This window comes from Manacus vitellinus, unplaced genomic scaffold (genome assembly GCF_001715985.3).
Source record: "Manacus vitellinus isolate BGI_N305 unplaced genomic scaffold, ASM171598v3 scaffold_4_pilon, whole genome shotgun sequence".
Classification (NCBI taxonomy): Eukaryota; Metazoa; Chordata; class Aves; order Passeriformes; family Pipridae; genus Manacus; species Manacus vitellinus.
The window spans coordinates 14127410-14152804 of NW_021940604.1; the positions used below are offsets into that span (position 1 = coordinate 14127410).

A 25395-nucleotide genomic window follows, 5' to 3' on the forward strand; every position below is an offset into this window, starting at 1 on the left:
AGCTACAGGCAACCAGCAGCTTTTATTGTCACACAACATCCTTTACCAAACACTGTGAAAGATTTCTGGAGATTAGTGTATGACTATGGCTGTACTTCTCTTGTGATGTTAAATGAAGTCGACTTAGCACAGGTTAGTTTGGAGCTTGAATTTTCCATGTACCGTTGCGTGCTTTAATCACTCTGCATTCACTACATGATGAAAATGTAGAGGAGTGCAGTGATTTTACAGTTATTCTCTGCTTTACAGAAGCTAATCAACACTAGTTGTTCACTGAAGGTTTACAGTGGAATAAGGCAATGCTCAAGGTGTAACTTACAACATTTAATTATGTCCATTTTGTTCTGGTGCAGGGCTGCCCACAATACTGGCCCGAGGAAGGGATACTGCGGTACGGTCCCATCCAAGTGGAATGCATGTCGTGTTCAATGGACTGCGATGTCATAAACCGAATTTTCAGGATATGCAACCTAACAAGAGTAAGCATTATCATAACAATATGTGACAGAAAAATATGTTATTTTTAATACTCTCTACGCTGTTCTACTTTTTAATTTTGAATAATAGTAGAATACTAATGTTCTTAAGACATGAACCAGAAAAGAGTCAGACAAGCATCACTGTCTAATACTAATTTCTAGTACTTTTCTTTAGCTACGCACTAAACAGAGAGAGATTTAGGGAGAATGAGTGTTTTTCTGTGACATTTTCCCTCATGAGTAGATGTATGAGAAGTATTCTGTAGTCTGCTTGTTTGGTGTACAGTAAAAGAAATATCCCTCTAATGAACATGTAGTGACAAGTATTTAGTCCATAGGTTTGATAAGATGTTTTCCGTGGTAAATCAGGAACAGGAAAGGTGAGGCTGGTTATACAGCCAGGACCTTCTCAGCCTAAGATGTGAGAACCACAACATAAAAGGAAGATTGTGGCACCCTGTAAAGCAGGGCGTGAAAAAAGTCTGAAAGCTCCTCTGCCTCTGAAGGGTTCTTCACCACTGTGCCTCGACCTACATTTATCATCTTTTTCTCAAGCTCAGTAGCAGTGCCAGTCTTGCATTCTTGTCAGCTCTTTCATACCTTGCACCATCTTTTCTTTTTGCTATCCCACAGTGTTTCACACTATTGCAGCATCTTCTCAGACCCTGTTTGCCACACAGCATTTCCTCCTTTGTCTCACCTCTAGGCATCACTTATTTATGTTGCCTGCCATTAAAGAGTTACAGATGTTTATGCCACCATTCTATGTACAATTAACCAGCAATCCCTATTTTACTTACCAAGACTGCTTTGTATTTTTCATCCAATACTGACTTTACCACTGACTGCTACTTGGAGTATATGTTTAACTTTCATTAATGTTGAAGGATAGCTGTGGGGAAAACTGATTACTGTGTATACACAAAGATTTTTCTTTTTATTTGATTTTTATTTTCATTTTTCAGAGAGCAGAGGTCAGTTTTCATGTGGCCAGCGTTTTACTCAAACTTTTATTTTACATATATCCAGAACTATGAAAAGCATTTTCAGCTTTTCATGCCTTGTTTGGAAACTACAGGAGGGTGTGGGTGTGGGCACACTGGCAAATATTACATTATAGCACTTTTTTGTTGTATTTTAAGACTTCCTCTTTTTTTTCTCTTTTTTTTTGTTCATTTCTTATTTTTTTTTTCCATTTCTTCTTTTTTTTATAATGTTTTGATTTTCTACTCCTCTACTCACTCTCTCCTGTGGCTTTTTTGCCTATACGTCTTGTTTTTAAATACCTCTCTGCTCTGTTCTTCCTTTTCTAAAATCCACAGTCCTACTCCTTTTCATCATCTTCAGCTGCAAGAAAGTGAATAGACTATTTATTCTTCCTGTTATTGAGGCCTTTCTTGTGACAGTCTAATTGTATTCAAAGCTCTCCCTCTATCGCATCTAGCATATGGAAAGCTCAGAGACTGGCAGCAAGGCTGTCATGATTATCATCTGGCAAAAAGGGAAGACTTCAAGGACAGTAGTTGTATTTGTGCACCAATATTACTTGTTGTTTATTTGTAATGGAATCAGTTCATGCTTAGGAGTCAGAGATCTGTCTTCGTATCTGCGGGTCTAAGAACTTAACAGTGATTTTTTTATTGATTATTGATGTTAAACCAGCTTGGCACTTAGAATCTAGGGAATTTGTCCATTTAAAAGTCAGAATCACATTAGTGATTGATAAACTGTGATGATGTCTTCAATGCAGTCCTCTTTTTTTTCCCTTTTTTTACATCTTCCTTGAGTTCAAGTGGTACAATTTAATGGAGAGCCTACCATGCAATGTATATACTTGTTGGGATCTGTTCATAATATAAACACTTAGGTTTCATGTTAGTTTTATATTTTTGTTTTCTAAACTAAGATGTAGAGGTGTCGTTTTGACCTAAAGCTCTTTGGTTTTCCCTCAGCCACAGGAGGGCTATCTGATGGTGCAGCAATTCCAGTATTTGGGATGGGCTTCTCACAGAGATGTACCAGCTTCCAAGAGATCCTTCTTGAAGTTAATTCTGCAGGTTGAAAAATGGCAAGAGGAATGTGAAGAAGGGGAGGGTCGGACCATCATTCATTGCCTGTGAGTAACTTGGAGAAAGTCAATTGCTGTTCTTCAAATAAATGGTTATAAATTACTTCTTGTTTTAAATTTAAGCAGTATTCTTATGGATACCTTCTTTTTCACATGCCCTTGCCACTTTTATTAAAAGAAAGTAAGTACCACTACTTTTGGTCAACTTTTGGATTTGTCTGTATCAGGACAAGGTACCATGGGAACATGATACTACTGTGATACTGTGTATTTGCCGCCTTCTGTACATGATAGCATTTTTTTCAGGTACAAAACCTTTACAGATAAACAACTTCTGCCTGGTTTCAGAAGGAAGTCTTTTTTGCTGAGTGCCAAATAGTTATTTTTTGTGCCACTCTTGCATATAGTGTGCTGCATTTTTTCCAGAAGGAATGCCTACAATATTTTGAGGTGTTTAAACTGAAAACTATGGATATATGAAACCAGAGAAAAGTTCTATTACCGTATGTGATCCTACAACTATTGTCAGTAAATGACTGCTGGCTGCTTATCTGGACCTGATGCTTAAATGGGAGCTGGTTTGAGAGTTTTGAAAAGATGGCATCTTTTTCTCCCTAAGCAGAGAATAATTGATCTCTTTCCTACCTTATTTAAATACAAAGTTTTAAATATAGAAATTGAATTACGCATTTTTACTTAAAAGGCTTCTGTTTAAATGTTCAGAATGAACTAGTGACCCCTTTCTGCCTATCCCACCTCAAACTTCATAAGAGGAAATACCTACCCTAATTTCTTTGAAAATAATATTAAAATAGTTCAGAAGTGTGCCTAAAGGTCAACAAGAATTGAATTGCTTATTCTATCTGGCTAGATAATCCTCATATCACAGGATAATTTAAGTGAGTGTCTTTCCAAAACTAAGTGGAAAAATTATTTGCCATTGAACTTGGGGGTTTTTTTTATTTCTAATGCTCTACTTGCCATGGAACTTGTGTTTTGGGGTTTTTTTCTAATGCATATGTAATTTAGACTTATAGTATAGCTGGGCAGCACGGTTGACTGTAAGGACAGAATTCAAAAGTGGTAATTGAGAGAAAGGTCAGAAAACCCAAATTTCTTAGACCAAACTCACTGGTGCTGCAATGAGATTGCTAAATTCTAATCTCCCTCTGGGACTCATGAATCACTCATGCTTACAGCATGAAAGAAGAGAAATGCATTTTGGGTGTTCTTTTAGGTCGTAGTGATATGTAACCATCTGTTTTCCTTGTGTACAGAAATGGCGGTGGCCGGAGCGGGATGTTCTGTGCCATTGGCATTGTGGTTGAGATGGTAAAAAGGCAGAATGTGGTGGACGTTTTCCATGCTGTGAAGACTTTGCGGAACAGCAAGCCCAACATGGTAGAAACTCCGGTAAGTACCAGCCCATCAGGGTTACTGCAAACAGCAAGGGAACCAGAGGCTCTCTTGTTGTGTGAGCTGCTCTCTCAGTCCTGTGCCCACAAAACAGTGCAAACCTATGATGGGCTACAAGAAGAAAGGGACAGATACTGAGTGTACACACAAGTCAGCATCACAAGAGGAGTGACTAAGCATTTTACAGTACTTTTCTTGTACTGGTAGCATGATTTTCACAGAAAATATTCTGAGTTAACAGAATGCACTTTAATCTCCCAAAATAACCCTGTCTGTTTGAAAGGAAGTTGCAGCAGGCTGTGCTCAAACAAGCCATCTTGAAATTTTACAGAATAAGACATTTCTCCTTGGTAGGAATAGGCTGTAAAGTATAGATTTGTAGCTGGATATGTGAATATTTTTCTCCTTAGTAACAACTGCTGCTTTGAAAGTTTTATTGAATAACAATAATCTTTTTTACTCAGATTTGTAGTAGTCAAAATGATACCTCAGAACTTTAAAATCAAAGCCTTGGATCTAGTATGTTGCAAATGAATATATAGAATCTAGAATCATTTAAATTGGAAAAGACCCTTAAGATCATTGAGACCAACAGTTAAATAATAAACAATATAAACAGTAAACTAATTGTCACATGAAAAGTGGCAGAAAAGAAGAATTTTCTGTCCAACCTGTGTTAATTTATTTTTTGTCCATCAGTGTCCCCCCCAGGAGATCAAAGCCTTTTAATGTCCAAAAGAGTCTGTTAGCGTCTCACCTAATGAGACCCTTCACTTAACAGATTTGTTCAGATGGATAGGACATTCGATAGCTTTTTATATCAGGACTACCCTTAATAGCAGTAGGAAAACCCCTCAGCAGGTTTCTGCTGTGAGTTATTTCACCATCGACAAAACTGTCAGCATGTAAAAATAGACTCGTTCTAACAGTTCATGAAATACCACATTTATTAATACAAATTTGTGACAATTTATGGGGTTCATTTTGTCTGGAATAGGGTCTAACTGCAAAAACACACATAAATTATGTAATAGTAATAATAAAGCCAAGCATAGGCACACACGCTAAAGCAAAAGCAACTTACAAAGATGTAAAACAACCTACAAAGAATAAGTAAAGCAAAAACTTAAGCACATGCCCTAAAGCAAAAGTTTGTTACACTTACAAATAAGTGAGACAACAAAGAATAAGTATAGCAAAAAACTTAAATACACACTATAAAGCAAAAGCAACTTACAATGAAGTAATACCTAAAAATTTTAAATTACTATGAAGCAAAAGTGAAATTAGTATATATTAATAAAGCGATCGCTCAGCCCAAGGTGTCCCGAGAAGGTGGAGGTAGAAAAGGTAACCCGTCAGTTACCCCCGCAGAGTTGATGGAACTTCTCCCCGATTTTTGCTTATGTCAAATCTCTTTTTATGCCTTTTTTCTTTAGGCAGATTGAGTGGATATAGTCAATGAACTAATTTTGGGGTGATAGACAGATGAAATAGGCCCAAGGGTCCACTTCCTCAGTTCCTGGCAGCCAGGATGTTCGAGAAAAAAGGCCATGTTATCTCCATATCACTCCTTTCTTCATTTTAATCCTTTTATTAGTTTCTGGGAATGTCTCCCTAGGTGCTAGGGTTTTCTAGGAAACCATCAGGAGGTTTTATCTCCTTTTGTGTAGCCTTTCTATCACCTTGCACTAATATAAACAATATGAGTCTGAATTAGCGAAACTGCAAGACTAAATATCTGTATGTACATTGCCAGAACTCAAAATAATCTTCGCTCTTCTGGATAATCTTTATGCATACAGTATGAGTGCATATGCATAGGAATTTTTGCTTCAGTCAGAAAAGCTGAGCAGTCCTTAAAAAAATTCTCCCACATGGACATTTTTCCTTTTTGTAGGTGAATGTGAAAGCAGGTTGAAACATAGTGTTTGGGAATTCCTACCATTTGACTCTCGCACTGCCAGCAGCCAGTGTCTTCAGCCAGATGGCTGCCTACAGCATAAAAATCAGGGATGCCAATTGAAATTTAAAACATTTTGCAGTTTATGCATACTGGAAATTGCTTCTGACCTTGTGAACTTGCATATTGAGCAAAATTTTTATAGCTGCCTCTCCCCATATTACCCTTTTTTGCAAGTGTCAGTGCTCACTTAGTATCAAGTAGCTTTTGTGGCATGATTTTCTTAATTATTGTGCATCAGTTCCATCCCTTGCCATCACATAAATTAAGAAGATAGTTAACGTGGTAACAAACAGAACATCCTGTAACAGCAGTGACACTGGGCTAGGTATTCCTTGTTTTGCCACAAATACTTTGCATTCTCCTGCACCACAGACATCTGAGACACAACATATTAAATTGCTGCCTGGATTTTAGTTGACTGCTGTGAAGAAAACAGGTCAGATCACATGGAAAATTATTTGTGTCACAGTAAAGGGAGGCCAAGGTAGATTGTGTGTGTTTCTGATAAACGCTCTGCAAAATAATATTTCATTTCAAAATAGACCTGAATTCCTCTGTAGCTTTAAACTGAAGTTACAAAATTTTTGTAGTTATGTATTTCTGTTGTGTGGGGTTTTATTCAGAACTGAACAGCAGCAGATGTTGAGTCGTTAGTTAGAAAACAAACCAGGAAAACCAATATATAACACTGTCATGTGCCCTACATTCAGCAACATGATCAGATAACAACAATGAGCAGCACAACAAAGCCTTTAAGATATCCCCACAACTTCCTGCTAATGGATCACGCTGTCTTCCTTTGCAAACAAAAATAAATCACGAAAGCAGATTTATTTTGTTAAGTCACAAGGGCAATAGAGATCACATTAATTTTCCTGTTTTTTTCTTCTTCACCTCTCCTCTCCCCTTCCTCCTCCCTTTCTCCCAGTATCAGCTCTCAACAGCAGCCTTGTTGAGGGAAAATACTAACCACAATGAAGTTTTAGCTTTGCCTTCTCTTTTAAATGTGCATCTGATCTCTTGGATGTTACATCAACACGACTGTACAAAGGGGCTGTGGACCCTGAGCAGCCTTGTATCATGGCTCAGTATTCCCCATCCATTCACTGGCTGCCCAAGCAGCAGGCATTAGTTACTGCTCAGTATCAGCTAACTCAGGTATAAGTGATCAAGTGTAAGAGTTGAGGTGCTTTCACTGCAAGAATGCTCTGACTGAGAGGAGAGCTTTTCATGTTTGATAAACCAGTTTAGAAGCTGAAAAAATCAGAGAAGCACATAATTGCATTCCATGGTCAGGGATTTTTTCCACTTCATTGATTAGGGTGAGTTTTTAAATCAGAGCTGGTAACATACTTTACTTGTGTAATAGGGGAAAAAATAGAAAATCCAAGCATGTCTGGCTTACTAGTTAGCAAACAGTGTTCCTGGTTGTAGATGTTGCTGCTAAGATTTTAGAATCTTTATTTAACTTCAGTTTTTGTTTCTGTTTCCCTTTAAAGGAGCAATATCGCTTCTGCTACGATGTGGCGCTGGAGTACCTGGAATCCTCTTAGTTGGAAGGGATATGGCAAAGTTCACCAAATACATGAATCTCAATAAGCTGTTTTGACAACAGTTCTTGATCCTGTGAAGAAAGATTTTTGGGAAAGAGGGGGGTGGGAGGGATTTTAAATTTTAAATGCAAAGTATTTTTCTTATGAAGTTGTGTATCTTAATAAAAGAACTCAATCTGTTTCTATGCTTGTATACAGTATCAACATTTAGTGCCACATAAATACTATTTAATGAAAACCAGAGTCAGAAGAGATTTGCGCAAATTAGGACTTTTTAGTGTGTGTATATGCAGCCGTCTCTCAAAACAGTTAGAGCGACCATCTGTTGCATGTATCAATATTTCCTATATGGTATTTTTTTTCCTTTTGATACATTGTTAAAGTACAATAACAGTGCAAATTGATAGTAAGGTTCATTCTTTATACGTTTCAAGTGTTGCATATATATATTATATATAGTAAAAAAAAACTGGCTTATTTTGTTTTAATGTGCAATGATGGCTGGATCACATAAAGATCTTTATAAAGAAACTTAAACATAAGCCAAAGACTCAAGTGTAAATATGTCTATATGGAGAAAGCACATGTATTTATTGTTTACTTGCATTCCTTTTATGATGGCTGAAAAAAAGAAGAATCATTTTTCTCGAAGAAAGCTTTTTTTGCTGAAATCAAGTGTAAACAATTTTTGTAGTTTATTTTTTGTATGTTTTAGTGTAAGTAGAAAACATAATTTTTATGCATAGACCAAGAAACATAGGTATAGTGGTTTTGTTGTGTACATGCTTGTGATTCAAATTCATGTAAACAACTTGATTATAGAAGGTCTTTAAGTACAGGACCAATATCTAAACATTTTCCTGAAAATGTATAGTTTTTCACAGTCGCATTAGTTAAGTACTGATCAAAAAACTATGTAAGGAAGTACACACTTCAAAATGGCCTTGCCTATGACTTGCACAGTATTGGAAGAAATTTTTAAGCTTCATTAAAATTGTACAGGAACCAATTGTTTCAAAAAAATATTGAAGCACAGGTCAGCAGGAGAACTGTGAGACAAATAGATGGGTCTGCATATGCCCTTAAGGGTAAAAAAGTATTTGTTTAGCAAATTGTAAAATTAAGCAATGTTTAATTTGATGTTTACAAACATGTAAGCTTTGCTTCCAAGAAAGCAAAATTTGAATAAACCAATGCGAGATTCTGATTATAGTTGTGGTGTACAAAATATTACTTTGCTTTCACTTGGCTTACATCCATTTCTTCACGAAGTTTCTTACATATTACTGGCTAAAATCATTCCAGTCTCTTGTTGATCATTTTTAGACCTGACAGTAAAATTCTATGGTGCTTTTAAATATTCTGTAAAGTAAGAGTGAATTAAATTTTTATTTAAAGATTATTTTATATTTTTTTCCTACTTTAATACCCTCTGAATTACTGTTCTTGTTAAGGAGTCATTCTTGTCTGGAAGATCAATATATTTGGATAAGGAAAATCTCAAAAGGAAATTGTATTATTTTTCACCCCATTGCTTCAGGGAGTATTTGAAAAGATGCCATGTCATCTGTATGTCCTAAGTTTCTTCTTTTACTTGAGATACATGGTATTACCCATCCAACACTATAAATGGCCGAGAAATGTTTAGAGAAATACTAGTTCTCAGATTTTTTCAGTGCCTCCATCTGTATTGCATAGCTCCACCTCTTCCAGATCTAAAAAATTCCTTTTTTGTGGCATCCACTGTTAATTCCTACCTGTGAACAGCAAGGTAAGTAAATGAGGTTTGAAAACATTCACTGGATTTGGCTTCTTAATACTCAAATTGCCCTATTTTTTCTTCTGCCACACTGGAAAGTGGATTATAAGCTGCATGCAACAGAATTGCAACATTTCCAGCTTTCCCTGTGAGGTAACAGCATTCGACTAACTCTAACAGTCAAAGTTCTGGGTCTATCACTCAAAGCTAGCTGTCTGGTCACCACATTTTGTGGAAATAACATGCCATCTTCACAGACTGATGCATCCTGCCTGTTTAGTGTCTGTCTGGCACTAAATGGTTTGGACTCTGGAAGAGTCTTCCTCTGTTGTCTGTAGAGGATGTTGAGAAGATTAGTCTAGAAGTCTAGATTAATTTTTTGACAGATGAGATGTGTAGCTTTTAGGGTAGTGGAAAGCAAAAGCCACATTCTGTACTGCCCAGAATGATATTTATGTTTTGCTTTTTTGGTTCCTGACCAAAAATGTAGATTACCATTAGGCTGACTGAATACTTATTTTCGTGGAGAGCTGCTGTGTATGGGACAGTGGGGTCCATTCACATCAGAATTTCATAATCCTTGTTAAGATTTTTGTGTCCAGCTTCCCCTGTACATTAATCATGACTGGTGCAAATGCCAAAATGAATTCTGGCATTGCAGCAAAGGTGTCTTCCTTAGGAGAATCCCCCTTAACTGGAAGGTATTATAGTTGCTAGTGGTTATTCTGCAAAGGGGAACTCTGCCTATGTTGTTTGAGTACTCTGAGAGTCACATAATTTCTGTAACTGTAGCTGACTGGGGTGACCTAAAGAGCTTTTTCAATAGCTCATGATTGAAAAATCTGTGGGAAGTTCTTCCTAGCAAGATCAGGGGAAAGTATGTAGAGGGAATATTATGTGTAAGAAGCAGATCAGAAATATCATTCTCCAATAATAGTACCTTTTGAGGGTCTCTTAGGCAAAAGACAATGTTAGAATCTGCTTTTAAGTGTAAAATCAGAAGAGACAGATTGTTTCATTGTGCAGCTCTTTCTTCTCTCTTATCTCATCCAGTGGCAGCAAATGCCATCTTTGTTTTCTGAGAACACTGGCTCTGTTCCCCCAGATAGATGCTGTGCCAGTGTCCTTTTCTTACACCTGTGCAAGACAGAAAAAAGGGAAGTGAGGGGACTATGGAAACCTGACCCAGAGGGAAAACAAGTATTTCTCATAAAAAGAGTGTGCAGTGGAAGAAGAGAAGTCTTCCTGACCTTGGGCACTTGAAGAGGGAAATATTTCACTCCCTGAGGCAGTGAGACACCACCAGCACCAATATCACAAGGTACCAGCAACTCCAGCCCTGGAGCAGTCCATAGGTTTCAAGACTCCTTAAAATCTTTCTGCTTGCTATTACCCTTGAAGTATTAGCACAGACTCAATCAAGTGGCTAAAGCCTGCATGGTACATTGTCTCTGCTTTCTTCAGCAGCATGAAATGAAAACTGGACTCACACATGCAGTAAATACACAGAGAGCAAATGGGCATCAAGTCAGAAAACAGAGAAGCACAAAAAGCTTCATCCATAGAGGTGTGTGAGATGATTCAAATTTAAAAGGAATGAAGCTGAAACTGGTTTAATATCACGTGATGAAAGGAACCAAAGGAATGTATAAGTTCCAAAAAACATGATCGCTGTGTACAAGAAGGTATTCTTTGCTCTAAAACTGGGAAGTGATGACTCCAGTGTCCTAGTCTGTGTAGTTGCCAGTGGAAGGAGTTCTGTGAGTTGCTTTGATGGCTTTGGTTCATTTTCTGTAGAACGGTAATCAAAGAGGTAACTTAGGGATGTGTTCAAACTATCTGAATTTTCCCAGAATAACCAGATCTTAGGATCCAGCACTGAAGAACCATAAATCCTTGGACATATTTAAAGCAGTTTCATGGAGACTGAAGAGTCTGCAAACCTCAGCATCCTGTATAGAGAGAGGCTTTGCTCTTTTTTTTTCCTCTTTCTTTTGGCCCTTTGAATTTGCCTTCCCTGATCATAGTGACCCAACTCCAGCAGAAGGAGGTGTGAAGAGACTCAGGTTTTGACCTTTTGTCTGGGTCCAGAGAGATCAGACCCCAGCTGGTAAATGAGATCCTAGTATTTACATTTCATGCTTCCTGGGTAAATGCTGCCACCGGGAAAAAAACAGCTTTGGAAAAGACTTTGCCTCCTGGAAAACAGTCACAGGCATATGAGTTAGAAGCTTGTAGCTTAGTATTCTCACTATATACAAGCAGTTACTGGGATTTATTTCATTTGGGAATTAACATAAACTAAGAAAATATATTATCTGAGCAATGTCCTACATACTACATTAAGAAACACAATATTCCTTCAAGAAACATGAAAACCAAAGCTACTGAAGGAGCATACTCTTTTAAATGGGTTAACAATTTCAAAATCAAAGTCTCAGAAAAGCAGACTAGGGGAGCAATGGTAGGCAAGTGCTCTGTCATCGAACCTCAAGCTTGAATTGAAATGTTAAAGTACAAGGAAGGGGCAGCCTGAGAAAAAATGTTGCAGGATCACTGCATGGCCGGGCCACCTGGGCTGGCAAATGACTGTATAAAGGGCCTCTTTTAAACTTCACTCTGTTGCTGTGTCAGAAGAAACCCTGAGATCTTGAAATAATTGTAAAAGCTGCTTTTATAGTGCTCTGCTCTCTACTGAAAAGTAAGTCATTTTCGGCTGTACTTTCCTGTGTCATGTAGAGGTCTGAATTAAGTGATCATAATCTCACAAAAGAACCTTTGTGGTGGTTTATTGCTTGTACTCTGCTTTTGTTAAATAGTCAAAGATCTTGTAACCTCTGCAAATCCAGGATAGTCAAGGGTATCTGTGAATATTCCTTTATGGCTTTAGTTTCTGGGGTTGAGTAATCTGCTAGGATTAGATTATGTATACTGAGGATAAAACTTTCACAATATGCAGAAGTTTAGTCCCATAAATTTTCCTTCAACTTTATTCAGAAAAACTTTTGTTAATTTTTTAATTAGAGGCTCTGTTTGAGCAAAATTTTGAGATACAGATAATATAGAAGTGTTGTTAAATTATTTTGGGCTTACTAGATGTTTTTTCTTTAAGCCTGAGTAAAAGGATGTTGTTGATTGTGGTGGTGGTTGACAAGCATGAATGTTATTTTGGCCCACGCTTCTTAGAAATTAATTCTTTCCCTGCTGTTGGGTTTAGAGTCCTAATTTATGCAGAAATTGACATATATGATGACAGGCACAATAGGATGCTTACCTAATAATAGTGTTTGTTAACTGTGTCTTGGCCAACAAAGAACAGATGTTTTTGTGCCCTGTTGAGATACGACAGCTTGATTTCAATAGTCTCTTGTAAAGCCTTCTAGCTTCCATCTGGATTAGAAAATAGTCCCAACTTCACAAATTACATCAAGATAAGTTTGAAATCCCCATATGCTCAGAAATTTTTTCAAATCTCCACTAAGTAAAACAGAAAAATAGAAGTCTATGTTAAAAAGAAAAATCAGCAACAAACTCTGTCTTCTGCGTGGCAGAAAAACATGATCTTTCTGCAAGCTTTCAAGTACCCTGGAGTTCTTTGGTAATGAGCACAAAAATGGCATCTGGCAAAACACAGTACCTCCAGATTTTGATAATATCTGTGCATTTTCCTGCCAGGTGTAAAGCCATGTGAGCTCTTTTAATTTCACAGCACAAAACTTTTGTCTTTCTTTTGTGTATCTAATCTTCTAGAATAATATCTGAAACAACACCGTATTTTGCCGAATCCTGAAATGTTGAAGAAAGTTACCTTTTGTGCTGTGATAGAAAATGAGAAACCAGATATTATAGAATTGGTGTTTCTCTCTCAAGATAACCTGAGTGAGCTGGTTTTTGTAGTAGCCATAAAGTCAAACTATGATAAGTTTCAGAAAAGTTTTGGAAATCATTTGTTTTGTTTAAGTCCCAGCAGGGGAAATCTCAGTTCATTTGTTATCAAGGACATTAAGTCTCTCTACTTAATATTTTGTTAGTCTTTCTGGTCCACTTGCTGTATCTATGAGCAGTACAATAAACAGCCCACCTGGACCCACAGTTGGAACTATCTTCAGCACAGAACCTGGTCCTGTAGCCTTTTTCCCCAGTTTTAGGATGAAGTTGTTATGAAATTTGCTGATCATACGGATTAATGATGCAAAATTGCCTCTGTTTACTGAAAATGTTTGAAACCACCTGCTGAAGAGGTGTATGCCTTCATTTTAAATTAGGTGGAAATCACAGAAAGCTATGACACTGCTGCAACCTTTTCTGTTGCACAAAAGTCGTATCATTGAAGCTTCAGTTGGTGCCTTTTAAACTGTGTAAATAGGTTGCTGCTTAGTTTCATCTCTTGAAAGGATCAAGGTTTCCAGCTTCCCTTGCAGTAAGAAATACAGCAGTGTTTGAGCAGTAGTTCTCACAGGTCAGACTACTTCAGGGATAAGGATAAAAATGGAGCATAAAAGCACTAGGCATAATATAGGTTCTAATATTTCTCCTCCAGCAAGACGAGCTGGTTCAGCTAGTGTGACAGTGAGCTGTAATTACAACTGTGAGAAAATAGCTGTGTGGTTTTGTCTGTGGCAGAGGCTTCTAAAAATTTCTTTAAAAAAAAACAGGGAAGAAGTGCAGGCTTTGTTTCTACTTCAATGTGCCTTCCTTTAAGGCACTCGTTTACTTCAAATAATAGCCTTCCTTAACACAGACCCCTTCTAAGATGATAGTTCTTTAAGCAGTCAGAATCACAGCCTGCAGCAGTCTCTGTCCTTAAATACAAGTAAACTGTTGGTATGTGGATTAAAGGTAGCAGAGATAGGTATGATGGATCCTACAGTGCATTCAGGGGGCAACTGCAGTGCGCAAAGGCTGGAGGAATAGGCCTTTAGTTTTTCCACTAGAGGATTTATAAACTTTGTGCAAGAGACAGAGAAAAAAAAGTATTTAGTGAACTGACCAGGACCAGTATGAAGACTGGAAACTTATTCACTTGTTATTTGGGCAACAACATAGAAAGCACTAGCTTTGGATATAAGAACTGGGAGGATGGAGAGTATAAAAAATCTAGATGAGACTGGAACTTCCCAAAAAGCACGGTTACGAAATGTATGGAAGAATATAAAAATCCTGAATGCTACAGTCAATGAAAAAGTTTTGAATACTGACTAAATGTTGTGTTTGTGGTCAAGAAAGGTTGTACAGTTGATTTGGGCCACTGAGGATAAAAAATTCTGAGCAAGGGACAGTGCCAAGGAAAGAAACAGGCAATTTATGTGAACAGATCCTTCAATAAAGGAGATTTCTGAGTACATATTGTGAAAGATTTAAAAAGAACAATGCCCCCAAACCAGGCTTAGCACAGGCAGGGGACTTGAGGTCACATACCTCATTTTATGAGCTATGAACTACAGTTGGTTTGGGGAGTTAGTCTGCCTTGAAGCCCACAAGGTGCTATTTTTCTGATACCATATTAGTTGATGCCAATCAAGAAAAGGAGAATGCTGCAACACTGAACATGGTCATTCAGATAGTTCTTATCTTAGTTTTGAGGAAAGCAACAAATGAGAAGTAAAGTAAATGTGACAGGAAGTCGTAGCTCAGGTGTTTTTTCACAGGCATGGTCTCAACCCCTACTCCACTGTTAGGTGAGAGCCAAATACTACTTCACAGGCTTCTTTTTGATGCTTGATTTTTAGCATAATTATGGCATGGGGTTTTTTTTTAATTTCTTAGAAGAAGAATATTTATACCAAGATGAGCAACTTTAGAGATTGGGGTTGAGAGAGGAGAACATTTTAGGAAAGCACTCTGACAGGCAGCTGCTTGACTGTGGCCTCCAGGGAACCACCGTAAAAGAAGATTTCAAAGACCAAAATGGATTCTGAGTGTTCTGAAAACATAAACCAACTTGTTAAAGGAAATAGCTTTAGAGTCCTACGCCAATTAGCATTTGGAGAAAATTGCAAAAATTGGATAACGGAGGGGCACATGCTCTGCAATTTGCTGTCTGTGTTTACAGTCCAGCATGGCAAAATAAAAATTGAATTAGCAGATGACCTCAGGAAAAATAGAGACTAGAATGTAACAATTATTTTGTTGATATACACATACAAGTCTGCATTTTCCACACACCTGTGTGGTCATGTAAAGACTCCTCACAGTACCATGATGTCCTGATCTTACTTATTACTTTGAGTTTACCAGTGAGGTGTGTATCCTAGACTTGTCACAGGCATGCAAATAGTTAAGGAAGACAGATACTCACCTCTTTGCAAACTTATGTGTTTTTCAGCTTCTATACTCCCACCTGATCATTTTTCCTCTTCTTCCAGTGGTCTTTGTACTTGACTGGGATCCAGCAAATGAACACTGTGTAGGTTGCTCAGTTTTGTTGATTTGGTTTGGGGTTCCTTAACTCTTGTTTGCACTGATGTTTTTTTTTACTCAGCACAGGCTGAAGCAAACCAGGCATAGATGGAATATGGTATTATCTCCATAACGTATTTCAACTTTTCAGCAGAAACAATTTCAAGAGTTAGTTTCAAATTTACACTAAATAGCTGGACTAACACATCCCGTGCTCTAATCTCACCTGAGCCAGGGTCAACTGGCATCTCTGAAAACAAGCTTCATGGTGGTTGTCATTCAGAGTGTGTTGAGTGTTTTCAGCAGGATGACAATGACTTAATTTCAAGTTGAAACAAATGAAAATGCTTCCTTGTTCCTTCCAATGCTTCTCTGGGGTGGGGAGGAGGTGAAAAAGCCTGCTCCCTTCCAATTCTTTTACAGTGCTTCCAAGTCTTTAAAGGTCTATGGACTTTAAAACAGTGCGAAACAACAAAGGAAGAACTTTGGTAAGTGATATGTTTAGGTGTGTTTGATTTGAAAAAGATTAACCCAACAATGTAGGGGGGGGGGAGGTTGGTTAATTCCACAGAAGATCATAGATATTGAGGGAAAGAAAATGGGAATATCTGTGTATGTACTCCAATATGTATGGTGTAACTGGCTTTCTGTCATGGCAGTTCCTGAAATGGGCTGCTGTGAAGTGATTTTTAAATGAGACCTTAAAATTAACTACTAAAAGGAGTGTGGCAAAAATAACTTTCCTACACTCAGCTTTTAATAACATTACTGTAGCTAATGTCCATGTGGAAGTTGGGAGACATTCTCCTGTCTCTTTGCCATGGTGCTGGGTTAGAACACGCAGCCCAGGGACAGAAAATAATATTTTATGTATTTAAATTTAAATTTGCTTTAATATTCAGAAATACAATGTTCTGGGAAAGTCATAACTGCCCAAAATGAGGTGAGGCACCCCAAGTTACAAGAATCTCTTAAGTCAATTGCTCTTTTTGCTACTGTTCAAGCAAGGAGAGAGGACTGCCACAGGGAACAGCATTATGATGAGTGCCTGTCATAGGGCAGGTCGGATAAGCAAGGGGCTCCTTTTATCTGCTAGTTTTAGGAAGCTGTACCACATCCTCAGCTGCGTGTTAAAACAGAAACCAGCAAATTTTCTTCAACCTTTTTTTTTTAAATCTTGGGGATCTTTTTTTTTTTTTTGGGGGGGGGGTGTTTGTTTGTTGTTTGTTTTTTGGTTTGTTTTTTTGGGGGGGGGGTTGCTGTAACTCTGCCTGCTTTGATTTTATTTTATTATTTCTTCTAGGAAGAGTTTGAGTGTTTGGATTGAATGTTTTTTCCTCTTTTTTAAGTACCTTCTCTTATATGATGTATTAAATCTTCCTTGGCAAGCTCATCTTCAGCCATATTATGTTGGTGGGTTTTGTAGGTGACCAGAAAGCAGAATTCAGAAAAAAAATTAACAAAATATGTTGTTTGTAAAATGGACTTTGGTGTGATAGCTTTGTAGATTTCATCCTCTAGCCTTGACAAGTCTGAATTAATTTGTTGACATAATTCTACAAAAACACTTACAAATACATTCCTCAGAGAGATGTGGAAGGAGCTGTAGAATCTCATTTTTCAAAATGTATCTATCTATTTGTGCTGGCTGTTTGTTAAATTTCACAGTGCACTCAGCACCAGAAGGTCCAGGATGCTGTAGTGCCCCACAGGCTCTCAGCATCCCCTGTCTTGGGGTCTCTGGCAGTATGGTGAGGGGAAGGAATGAGCAGGGTCCAACTGCTGTGCTGTATGCTTCATCCAGGATAACATGTGCTAGGAACACATTGAAGGAGATGCCCAAGGGTCACAAATGCTCTTGGATGTCAAATAAATGTACATGCAACAAACTGAAATCAATATGAAAGGCTGGCAGAAGGACTTAAATTCCAAAGTGAGAGCCCCGGGATATTTCCTTACAGACTGTTTGAAATCTTAGATGATTTACATGAAGTTTGTGGAGAAGGACAAGGTGAAAGGGCCTTGGCTGGATCATAACATGTTCCATATTGCAAAGCTGCCTACAAGAAGAAATGGATGCAGTGTGTGGTACTCAGTGAGTTACCACTTTGCATCTGAAGCAATAAGATTTATTTAGCCTTGGAAATGCTGAAAAAGTAAGTAAGAAAACACAAGGTGAACTTTTTGGATTGGGTACTTTAAAAGGAGAAGGGTAAAATACACACTAGAAAAGTTACAATAAATGCTACCTATGAGTTCTTCAAGAAAAAAATCTTTTTGCAGTCTTTTTATAGGTTGTGCTGGAGAGAAGCCCCTGTGCTCTTTCCTCCTCCCCAGCTGGGAAGACAGGCTAATTGAACAATTTGATAAGAAAATACATTTGTTTTCCTGCACTTTTCACAAACGAGTCTCTGAAAGCTTAGCTTCTCATAGCGGTAAGTGTGCTGCATCCTGTTAGTGATTCTCTCTGTCATAGTCTACCACAAAGATGACGACTGTGCATCACTCAAGAAAGGTGTTGGCCAGCAGCCATTGACTGTACTGCATTTCTCTCTTGTGTGAGGTAGAGGATGGAACATGTGCCACCACTGAGGGCATTAGAGGGGTTTTGGTGACCACACTGTTTATGTTAATGGTACCAGGCATGGCAGAAAAGGCAACATTCTACTCTTCAAAAGGGAGAAACAGGACTGGAAGAGAAAAAGAAGGAGATGCTCATGCTTGCTTGATATGAAGCAAATGTATGTTGCTTATACTTCTCTCAGAATTTTTGATGGCCAAACTTACTGGGTGCTGCACTAATATAAAAAACAACCTCTATTTAATTGCATTGAGACCGTTTCCTGAAACCAAATAACTTTATGGCTGATAAGTAAACAAAAAGACATGATATGAGCATGAAATAAAGCACTAGCTGTATCTGTGCCTGTGATGAAGTGCAGACAGGCCCCATCTCAGCTAGATTCAATACAGCCCCTAACCCACCATTCCTAGGGATGAGGGCAGGCTGAGAACTCCCTGGGCACTCTCTTCTCCCACTGGCTGAAACTCTGGTGAGTGCCAGCCCAAGGGTCTGGTTGCCTCATCACATAAAATATCTCTCTAGCCTCTTTATTTCAAATCTTAGTTTTTCCACAGCTTTCTCAGACATTTCAAAATTCCTTTATATATGTTCAGTTTGACTGTGTATTTAAAAAAAAAAAAAGAAAAAAGAAAAAAGAAAAAACTGACCAAAAAAGGTCCAAGAAAGAAGTCCACTAATCTTCATAGTACTTCTCCTTAAGAAAGAGCAATGGATACCTGGAACACGGCCATAGATTCAAATCACTGAGATAGCAAATACATCTAAGCTTTTGTGTGGTAAATTATAATGATAACCAAAATGCCGTGCAGCAGGGTATCAATACCTTGGGAAAAGTAGGAAATTAAAATCAGTTTAACTGATATGTTGGCAAGTGTTAACTGCATTTTATATGAAGACTTTATCCTTTAATGAAGCACAATTTTCCTGCAGAAACATTTGCTTTTAAATTCAACTTCATACATACAGTGAAAGTATTTACAATTAAGTTTGTTCTTTCTGTGTACCTTTTAGAGAGGCTCCCACTAATAGAAAGAAAGAAAGAAAGAAAGAAAGAAAGACAGAAAAAGAAAAAGAAAGGAAAAAAGAAAGAAAGAAAGAAAAAGAAAGAGAGGACTGCAGAATGCTTGGGTTTGTATATATTTTAAAATGACAGGTGGTATTTCAGTTCCACTAAAAATGAGTAAATACATTCAGTGCAATCAATTCATCATTAATTTGAAAGTCAGACAACAAGTCTGTCATTTAAGATAAATATTAAGGATGACAAAAACTTCAAGGCAACCATTATTAAACTAAATATTTTGTTGATTTCTTTTACTGGCTGTTTAGGCTAAACTGTGGTTTCTAATGCTCACATAAAAAGGAGTTATTAGTGCTTGTTCTTCCAGTAATGTAGACATTAGGGAGGTAAGGTGTGCAAGATGCCAGTTTTCATTCTAGTTCTTTTAAAGCTCTTTGCTGTCAGGAGAAGTCAAAGTGTTTTACTTCTCTTCTATGGAAAATTGACAGTTGATAGGTGAAACTTCAGGAAAAATTAGGGAAAGTAGATATGTAAATTCCATTGGGGGAATCAATCTTTAACAAATATATTTAAATTAATTCAGTGTCCTTTTCTTTGAAGAGTGGCAGGGTGCAAAAAAATGATTTTGGATTTCTTTAACAGCATCTAGAAACCTACACTGCCTCTTTAAAAATAAATTACTAACACACCCCACTCAAGAAATCACAAAGGGAGAGAGTGATATTTGAAATTAATTCAAAAATTTCTCCAACATGTCTCCAGCTGTCAAAAATGCATTGAAGATATGCCAAACATATTTCAAAACACTTTCTGTAATTTGAAGATCTCTCAAGTAATTTTTACTCCCAAAGTAGATCTTTAATGGACCCATACTTCTCTCTAAAACTGTGGGATGTCTTTTTATTTAGGTCCCTCCCATCTTTTTTCTTTCCCCACAAAAACAAACAAATGAACAAACAAAACCCAAACAACAATCCACAGAAACCAGATAGATAAGGAAATGTGCCAAGCTGTTTGGGTCTGACTTTTTTCTTTTTCTTGGTTTATTTTTTTTGAGAGAGTAAAAATTAGTTCTGTGGTGAGTGCGCTCAGGCTGGGCTTTGGGGTTCTGTACTCAAGGCCTGTGTAACCCTGGATATGTTGTAAGTTCTTTGCTTTGAGTCTACTCCAACAAAATGATGCCCCAAACTGAGTATATGGAAGATAGAAACCAAATATGCTGAATATTTACTGAGCTATTGGAACACTGAGGGTGCCTGAATAGGTTTTATAGTATGGTGCTACTCACAGAGAGATAAATACTTCCATTAGAATAGTGAATTCACATTCTGTGCTGTCAAATAAAAAGTGGTAACACTAGCTGAGGATCACCTGGTTGGCCCATTTTGTATAAATACTCATTTTGACAGATGCTTCTTTGTACTGGAAAGGCCTAGAACTCCTACTGTATTACACATTTACATTCTGCTTTATCTTCAAAATACTTTATAAATGCTTCAGTATCAATCATCTTAATATATTTATAAAGACAGGTAGCATTAATACCTGTCAATAGATGGGGGAGTTTTTAGCTTGATAGTCTATACTCCCAAGGCTATTTGTGGCTTTGAGTCTATACTAGCATAGAGCTTAGAAATCTCAGTGTCCTTTCCTCTTTGGTTGAAAAAAATATTTGCAGAGCTGCCTGTCTATGCAACACCCGAACCTTTCAGGGTTTTAAGTGTTCCATTCATACACAGTGCTAACATTTTAAATGTATTTATTAAGACCATGATTCTAATCACATTTACCAACAGTTCGAGAGAGATTTCTGGAGATACATTTCCTATAGTTTACTGATGTATGCAAAGCCATACACTTCTTTGTTGAAGAAACTTCATGTCAATATTCTTTGCAAGACTGTACCTTAAAACGCCATTATCAGCAAGGTGTTTCCATGGGAAGCCACAACCAGCTGAAAACCATAACTCCTCCTTATTAAGAATCCACTCCAACCTCTGTTAAAATCAATGAAAAGATCTTTCTGACTCCAGCAGGTACAGAATTGCTCAATAAAACGTGGAAAATGCCCACAGGTTATTATTGTTCAGTCCATAAAAAGTCAGCCAAAAACTTACTATTTTTCACAATGTAATGTGTGTACATGTGCTTTAAAAGCACTGGGGGATCCTGGTTCTTCAATACACCATTCACTGGAGTCAAACATTGGCAAACAACCCTCTGGGCTCAGGAGCTTTTACTGACAGCCTTTTGTTCATACCTGCTAAGCCATTTAAATTTCATACGACGAGCATGTCTAAGATCTCTCTGCCGAACTGTAAGGAAATGTCAAAGAACCCAAAACGTATTTCCTGAAAATATAAAGGAATGTTCACAATAAAATCACAGGGCCCTAAAACCAAGATTTTAAAGCCAGGAGCCATCACAATTCACAGGGGTGACCAACTACTTTCTGAAGGTGTTAGCATTTTCAACATGATCATTTTTATACCAAGTCCAAGAACTTGGAGCAGAGCAAGATTGTAACTTTAGAAATGTATATTTTATCTTTATCTGTGGGCTTTAGCTGATGGTGAAGCAGCATAAAATTCTGTGGAAAATTATCCTTCCTTTTCAACATGGCTCCTAATTTTAAATTCCAGCAGGATCTTTCTGTGCCTTTGTCTGCAGGATTGAAAAGCCCTGTACCCGAAGTGACTCATTCTATGGAGACTATGAGCAGAGGCTGTCCATGGAAGTAGGAATGTTAAAAAAAAAAAAAAAAAAAGAAAAAAATCAAAACAACTTTTTGGCATCATTGAAATATTCTGTGCAATGAGTGCTTTATATTTTCAGGTGAAGTTATAAGCAATTGTTGGAGTCGCATAAATGTTAGGCTAACAAAGTTAGGTTTCTTTAGAAGGAATGATTGCAGTGTTTAAGAGCTGATCATCTTTGGCTTTAAGGGGAAATTAATCCCATTCACCCGTGCATACCAAAGCAGCAGAAAAAGCTTGTACACAAAGATCCACACACCATGTTGTAACTCATGTTACAACAGCTCATGTTTCAATTAGGTCTTTAGCCTATTCAGCCCCAGTCTCTCCAGGACTAATCCAGGTGTACCATTGTAGAGGTTAGATTTTTTTTCTTATGTTGGGGACAGCTTGCTCAACATGCTGAGACCATCACCTTACATCCCAAGGACCACTGGAATTTCAGTGTTGTGGTGGGTTGCGTGAAATCTGAGTGATGTTACCAGAACCACTGCTGATTGGAAGAGGAAGATCACAGCTCTTGAAAGTCTCTGCAATTTCTTTTTAAGCTCAGTTCGCCTTTGGAGCAGTTTCAGTATACTACTGTTCACTTGACTTAGGTTCCTGTAAATGAAAGGTGACACTACAGGTGATCATCAATATATCGTCTCTCCTTTTCTTTATCAGAATTGTTCTTGATGGTGTTTTATAGTCCTATATTTATTCAAGGCCAAAACATCCCTGGTGTCCACTTGTTCCCTTGAGAGATTATTTCACAGCTCAATGCACCTGTGTCAGGGAGAATTCCCTACAGTTTAGTATTACTTTATTTTTAATGAAAGGTGGAGTTTCCAACTTTGTCCTGGTTCCATTCAGGGAAGAGTTATTCTTTTTACAGTAGGTGGGAGGAGGTGTGTCTAGGACTCAGAGGTTTTTCTATACCATCTCACGTCATTGCTGGGAGCAGGGAAAAGAGACTCTTGCTTCCAAGGAGAAGGGGCTCCTTCTAATCAAGAAAATGTGGCAGGAGGAGCTCTCCAGAATTCTTTATTGTCGTGGGCTCCATGGTGAGCATTTTGCACATGAATCACTCTCTCTTTTGTATACTTTTCTTATTACTATTGTTGTTACTGTTCCTTTTCTTATCTCGTTGCCACTTCCAGTAAATTGTTCTTATCTCAACCTGTGATCCTTGCCTTTTGTACCTCCAATTGGAGGTGGGTCAGGGGGAGACGTGTGTATTTTTTATAGTGGGAGTACTAAATTGGGGAATACCATTCCTAAAGCATGACAACATTAATTGATGCCCAGTGTGGGGTATGAAGTGTTGAGATAACAACCTATCTGCCCAGAGTGGACTGGAAACAAATTTGATCTAAGCATTTGTTGTATTAGGTGTGGAGTCACTGGTCACAATATTGCTTGGTCTGTTCCTGTAGATGTGATACCTAACCCTGAATGTACTCCCATATATACTGCTCATGGGGATCTTTTTCAGAGCAGGGAGAGGGACCAGGATTGCTCTATTGCTGTAGTGTGTGGTATCAGTTTATGATACGATAACATCAAGGGCAATGAGAGTCATTTGGGATGCGTATTCACTGTTGTTCTCCTCCCCTTATCATGGGTGCTGCCTTTGAGAGCCCATTACCAGCACATAATGCATCCTGATGCCATCAAGGTACATAGGGGCAGAACCTCATGGTATCTCTATTTCTAGGGTGACAGGGGGATCCCAACAGCTGACTGTACTGGAAGCTGAAGTGATCCTGACTGGGAGCAAATGGCAGAAACACCCCATTATGACTGACCCAGAAGCCCTGTGCATCCTTGGCATAGATTACCTCAAGAAAGGGTATTTCAGGGACCCAAAAGGGCTTTTGGGATAGCTGCTTTAGAGACAGGGGAACTTAGACAGTTGAATACGTTGCCTGGTCTCTCAGAGGACCCTTCTGCTGTGGGACTGCTGAGGTCTGAAGAACAACAGGTACTGACTGCTACCTCAACAGTGCACCATCAGCAATACCGCACCAACTGGGACTCTGTGACCCCATCCATGAGATGATTTGTGAACTGGAGAGCCAGGGAGTTGCCAGCAAGACTTGTTCACCCTTTCATAGTCCTTTATGGCCAGTGTGTAAGTCCAGTGGTGAGTGGAGACTGACAGTGGACCATCATGGCCTGAACAGAGTCACACCACCACTGAGTGCTGCTGTGCTGGATATGCTGGAACTTCAGTATGAACTGGATTCCAAGGCCTCCCAGGGCCTGGCTGTTCTGAGTTTCCATAAAGCATCTTCCTCTTTGGAATTACAGTTCTACCAAATCAAGTATCAAATACATTTCCCTTATGTTTATAAACTCAATAAATGGGACATATCTTTCTGTTGACATAATGCCTAGTTTCATATTTATGGGATTGTTTTAGAGTTTACTTTCAACTAGCTCAACTAATGGCTGCATTTATCTAGAGAATGGTCTGAGCTTAAAACATATTGCAAACCTTCACAGGCTCAGAACTGATTTTATTTGGAAACTTGGAACATTTTATTGACTTTCTGAAAACCAATAACTAAACCAAATTAATATTCACCAGGAAGGTAGAAAAATATTCTTGGATATAGCTTTCAAAATCCTTTGTTTTGCCTATGTGTCCATTCTTCTGACTTATCTGATCATTATTTTTCAGGTACATTCCCCTACAGTTCTTGGCCACCTTCTGGGAGGATAAGTAGGGGGTTTTCCACATGGAGAGATGTGGGTCCCTGTTTGTGTGCATCTTCTGGAGCAGCTGGAGTTGCCAACACCATGGAAGCATGAGGACTCACGGTCACTTTGGCTCTTGCAGGTGTGGGTGCTTGACTTGACCTTCACCCCATTGCTGGCAGTAGGAGATGGAGTGGCCAAGCTGAATGCTACCTACAGATTCACACAGGACATAGGTAGCACTGAGGTCCCAATAGGCTCTTTGGGAAGAATGCAATAACTCAGAAATGAAGATGTGGTAAGGAGAGGTTTGTGATCTCTGTTCTTTCGGTATGGGAAGAATAGGCTCAGATATTGCCTCTTCTCAGTACAGTAGATACACATTTTTCAGCAGCATGTCCTAATCTTCAGTATTGAAACTTGGACAAAGCAAAAGGAACTTTTCTAAGTCAAGATCCTCCTAAGAATTTAGTCTGCAATACAATAATCTCCCCAAATGGTCCCTTATTACCAGCAGTCCATGATGATAATGTGATGATTTTCCACTCTGGGATCAAGGATGTTTTGGAGATGGCAAAATATTTTCCTCTGCATTTGGCATTGCACATCAAACAGGAAAAAGCTCCTGCAGAATATTTGGAGAGCAGATCAGTGGTCCTCATTCACCAGTCTATGTGTTAGCAGAGATGGGCACTCCTCTGATAACATG

General features: G+C 38.2%; 1 protein-coding gene across 8 annotated transcripts in view; it reads left to right on the forward strand.

Moving 5' to 3' along the window:
* The window catches only part of PTPRK (protein tyrosine phosphatase receptor type K), a 311369-nt gene extending 303649 nt beyond the window's left edge, over positions 1-7720 (forward strand). For all 8 annotated transcript variants that reach the window (XM_018078149.1, XM_018078145.2, XM_018078150.1 and 5 more), the window contains 5 exons: positions 1-132; positions 354-479; positions 2432-2595; positions 3825-3960; positions 7429-7720. In XM_018078149.1, the coding sequence (XP_017933638.1) occupies positions 1-132; positions 354-479; positions 2432-2595; positions 3825-3960; positions 7429-7482 (612 nt within the window). In that variant the 3' untranslated portion in view covers positions 7483-7720. The remainder of the gene's footprint in view (positions 133-353; positions 480-2431; positions 2596-3824; positions 3961-7428) is intronic.
* Positions 7721-25395: the final 17675 nt, after the last annotated feature.